The 5,102-nt window shown below is 30.6% G+C and overlaps 1 protein-coding gene across 2 annotated transcripts in view; it reads right to left on the bottom strand.

Annotated features, from left to right (window-relative positions):
- LOC107451291 (very long chain fatty acid elongase 4) overlaps positions 1 to 1,341 on the bottom strand; it is an 18,893-nt gene extending 17,552 nt beyond the window's left edge. For both annotated transcript variants that reach the window (XM_043056108.2, XM_043056109.2), the window contains exon 1: positions 1,234 to 1,341. In XM_043056108.2, coding sequence (XP_042912042.1) covers positions 1,234 to 1,264 — 31 coding nt within the window. In that variant the 5' untranslated portion in view covers positions 1,265 to 1,341. The remainder of the gene's footprint in view (positions 1 to 1,233) is intronic.
- Between the last annotated feature and the right edge of the window lie 3,761 nt (positions 1,342 to 5,102).

The following is a 5,102-nucleotide window of genomic DNA, read 5'->3' as shown; positions in this document are numbered from 1 at the left end:
AAAAAAAATTTATTATTTAAAAATATAAACTTTAAACCCTAACTTTTCCTTGTGAGATAATAACCCTCAAAAAGTCTTTCATTTTCAAGAACACAAAAATTTGTTTTATCGCCAAATGAAATATTTGTTGGTGATCAGCATTATTGAAATCAATTTCTATATTAATTAACATTTGTGATAAAGTACTTAACATTTTAGAACAAAATAAGGATGTTTTACATACAATAAATTAAAATGCATGACTGTTAGCATTACCCGAGAAATACTGTTAGCATTACCCGACTACTGTTAGCATGGCTGTTAGCATTACCCGAAAGGGGGCGGCATATCTGATTTTGGCCCGTATTGAATGGTCATCAGGTCATTGGTACGGCCACCCTCTGGGTAGCGGGCTTCGTGGTCTGTTCCTTGGTCCTCGTGATGTTGTGGGGTTGCATTCGTAAGGTGGTGCTTGCCGTCTTGCGTATGGACTCTCTGAGCCTCTTTCGCTTAAGTCAATTCGTGTTATTTCTTATTTAGTATAGTAATATTGTTTTGTGTTGCCCAGATTTTCGTCAGCTGCTGTTATGCTTCAGAAAATTCAGCAATTTTGAAGAGATCTATTAACATGAAAAATTTAACAAGCAAACATTTTAGAAGCCTCAAAGACGCGATTCGAAAAACACTGAGCAAAGTAAAGCAATTTTAATGTATGCTTGTATAAAAAGAAGACTAGCTTAATTATAACACAATAAACTTTGCTTCTGTTCCCTGAAAAATGTCCAGCCTCACCATATAAACATAAAAACAGCAATAGAAAATGAAATGAAAATTTAAAATATAAAAACCATAAAGCCCTCAATTGCATTATCAAAGACCGAAACCCAGGAGCATTGAAAAATTCAGGTTTTTTTGCAGTTTCAAAATTTTTTTATCTATATCGATCTGCCCTTAACTTGAAATAATTAACTGAATGCAATAAAAAAAATACTTTTATCATTTCTTAAAAATTGTGAATTTTATTTGTGTCGAAATTAGTAAATAAATTACTGGTTGGAGAACCTGTTTCTGTAACTTGCTTAAGTTCAATATTGCCGTTAATATAATTGCAAGCCTGAAAAAACTGCTCTGGACCTTTTTCTAAATTATTTAGTAAATTTAAATATTTAGTAAATTATTTAGTAATTATATGCTAAAATTTTATATAAGAAATATTTTGCTAAAATATTTAGTATACAAAATTATAGAACTTACCATTGTTCTTGATGAAATCGTAAAATATCATCTTTTGGACTCAACAAATACTTGAATTTAATTTTTCAGAATATTCCGGAAGTTTAAAAGTGGTTTCTATAATAAAAAATATTGACTATTACTAAACTATGTAAAAAACGATAAAATATAATACCTTTAACTTAGCATCAAAATTCTTATTTTTTAATTAACATTGAAATTCAAATTAAATTATTCTTATTTTAATGCATGCATTTTTTGTGGCACAGATTGCTCACATTTAAAACAATCTAAATTATGAGCGCTGAAATACCACAAAATGATTTATTCTTACGATTTAAGATAGTCTCATCGCTCTTTAACTTCAAATGAAAAATATTTTTAAAATTATTATATTCCTTTTTTTAGCATAAATGAGTTAAACATTTGTGAACAAAATTTTTTTTCTCTTAATTTGTTTGAGAAATACCTTGAAATACATAAAATAGGAAAATAACATTAAGGGACTCAAAATTTCAAACGTTTTCCTGACTTATCGATGAAATATTTCATAGAGCCAGCCTTACTGGCCAGCCTTACAAAATACTTTAGCAAACTTTACAGTTATGGCTCTCAAAACAATACCTCAAAGTAACTTTGTAATTGGGAAAACCACCAGAGCCCTTTTAGTCAGGCTTCGTCTCAAAATGCTATTGCTAAAAATTTTGAACCATATTCCCTTCATTTCTGCATGACGCCAACAGAAGATTTTTCCAGGGTTCTTCCTCCATCAATAAAAAGAATACTTTACCGGAACATCTTAGACAACTAGCCTTGGAAATCATAAATAATATCCCTTCAAGTGACATTGCATACCAATGGCCGTAAAACTGACTATCTTGCAGGTAGTGGCATTTATATTGAAACACCTCACAAAACTTTTACTTTTAGTCAACGGAACCCAGACTTCTGTTCCATTTTTTGAAGTGAATTACTAGCAGTGGATGCGGGACTTGAAGCCATTTTGAGGGAAAATTATTGTGGAAATCTCTGGATTCTGACTGATAACCGAAGTTCAATGGAACATCTTAATAATTGGATCTATGTTGGTGATAAGACAAATATATCTATCCTTCACAAGTTGAAGTGCATCTCACTTCAACATGATATTCATTTCCAGTTGATCCCATCCCATGTGGATCTATTTGGTAACGAGAAGGCAGACAGTCTAGCAAAGAACGGTTGCAGCCTGCCAACTTCTGCATCTGATAAACTTACCAAACCTAGAACTTTTTTCTCAGATGAAAAACTTAAGTAGAAGGCTTTGGCCGGTGCCCCCCGCTCGTGATTGGTATAGGGCTAGTAAGTCGGGACAGTGGTTGATTCTTCCATGCGACAGAAAAACCAATACTTGCTTTTCACGCCTTGCCAGTGGACATCTAAAATGTCTTACTTTTTCTGAGGATATAAAATTCTACCATCTTTGCCCAAAATGCCACTGACATCAGGCTTCAGCTGAACATATTTCAAGCTGCTTGGGTCTTCTTCGGGCAGAATTTAACACTTCTCCTCTCCTTGTCTCCGACTTTTTACTCGTCGGAGAATTTATGGATCTGGTCTGACAACGTCAAACTTATGGAGATAAGTAGCAACAACAACAACAACGGTGAAATTAGATTGAAGGCAGCCGCTAATCTAAAAAAGGCTTTGGTACTTAGGAATTTACATCCATCGAAAAAAAAACGTACTATTTCATTGAAAGTATTTTTCAATTCGATTTCATAACATAAAATATCATCTGCGCAAATAAATTGCCACACATTAAATTAAACATTCGCATTATTAAGATTACATCTTAGTTTATGTAAAAATCACATTTTGTTCATATATATATATATATAAAACAGAGAAAAACATCAAAATAATATAATAAAAATTAATGAGAAGAGGAAAAACTATTAAAATAAAATATTTTTCAGAATTATTAAAAAAAAAATATTAAAAAGCTGGAAAACAAAATAATGAAAAGATGTACTCTCGTCATCAGCTCCCACTATTCTATAACCAAAAAGGACTGCTTTCTAATATTGCATTAATATAGCCAAAGCAAAATATATCAATACAATATTGTGAGGAGCACTCAAAAAAATTTAAACGAAAATAGATCACATTAAGTAAAAAATATACGACATAAAATATATGAAGCATAAAAACAGAAAAATACAAAACAAAACACAAAACGTTGTCTATAAAGTGGGTAGAGAATTCCAATGAACTTACACGTACCGTAAACCGGGGAGAGTCTACCCATTTTTTCAGTTTGTCAACTTGCAAGTGGTCAAACTTTTGNACCAAAGTGAAAATAGTAATAATAATAATATACTTACGGAGCACCAACTAAAAGTTTGCTGATTTTCAATACAAATCTCTCAAAAGACGTTTGAACAGGTCGGTTAAAAAGACACCAAATAAATAAAAACGGATCAAACTACTACAGCGCCATCTTCCATAGAGTCTGAACTAAGTCCTCCGTCGGTAAATTTTTTTTATTTGCAATTTAAAATAGTGAAAATTAAATAAAACTAAAATGGGTAGACTCGCCCCGGTTTACGGTACCGAAATCTTTCCAGAATGATTTAAAATGTTTTTGTAATAAGCCTGCCAGATTGCAAAATATAAAAACAAAAGTGCAAATAGGGGTTGGAAGCGTAAATAAAGGGATCTTTCCCGGCGCATTCTTACAGCAGTACGAGTTATTGAGTTAATTGTATGTTATTATTATTAATCAATTTACTAGAAACTTCTCTGTTAGTTAAATTTATATTTTTACAATGCACAAATCAAATTTGGTGAATCCGTGGCTAAAAATTTGTGCAAACGGTTCACGTCATGTTTTCTTTTAAGTAAATGCTAAATTTCTAAAATAATTGAAATTGTAAAATTAAATTGTATAAACTTTAAATTATCCAATATAATATCATTACCTTGCTAGCATCCATTTTAGGGTCAATCCAAGGAAACTAAAATATCAACTTTGCTTCAGTAATGTAGTAAGAAGTCGCTTCAGTACTGCTGTACGAACGCGCCATAAAAGATCCGTCTATTTACACTTCTAATCTCTATTTGGGCTTCTTGTAATCTAGCAGGCTCATTACGAAAACATTTTAAATCATTATTGAAAGATTCCGATACGTATAAGTTTATTTAAATTCGTTACTCACTTTGTAGATTACATTTAATGTTTTGTTCTGCGTTTTTCTGTTGTTTGTTTGATAATTTTATTTCGTATATTTTTAACTGAATGTGTTCAATTTTCGTTTCAATTTTTATTTGAGTGCTCCTCACGCTATTGTATTGTACTGATATTTTTTGCTTTGGCTATATTGATGCAATATTAGAAAGCACTCCTTTTTGCGGATATAATCGCGTGAGTTGATGACGAGATTATATGTTTTCATTATTTTGTTTTCTAGGTTTTTAGTAATTTTTTTCTTCAAATAAATATTTTTTTAAATAGCTTTTAAAAACAATTTTGTTAAATAATATTTCTTGTCTTTTCATTAATTTAATCTTTATTGTGCTAATATATATGTTACCGGCAAAGTATGAAACGCCGGCACGTGGGTTCAAGTATGTGTTAAAAGATGACGAAAAAATAATACATAATAATAAAAATAATATTGATATGTATGAAAAATCGCATGATCTAAACACATCAGAAATTATAAATATTACTTCTCGAGAAATATGAAAAAATGTATTAGTATAGAAGTGTTTCAATTATTTTTACATAGAACTTTTAATTTTTGCATAACATGAAAGTATTTAAATTTGAAAATACTTTATGCAAAAAAATAATGAATGAGAAATATATCAGAAGCATAAAGAAGTAATATATATATATATATATA

Source organism: Parasteatoda tepidariorum, chromosome 5 (assembly GCF_043381705.1).
Source record: "Parasteatoda tepidariorum isolate YZ-2023 chromosome 5, CAS_Ptep_4.0, whole genome shotgun sequence".
NCBI lineage: Eukaryota > Metazoa > Arthropoda > Arachnida > Araneae > Theridiidae > Parasteatoda > Parasteatoda tepidariorum.
The sequence above is the reverse complement of the archived record's forward strand: the minus strand, read 5'-3'. Positions and strand labels throughout refer to the sequence as shown.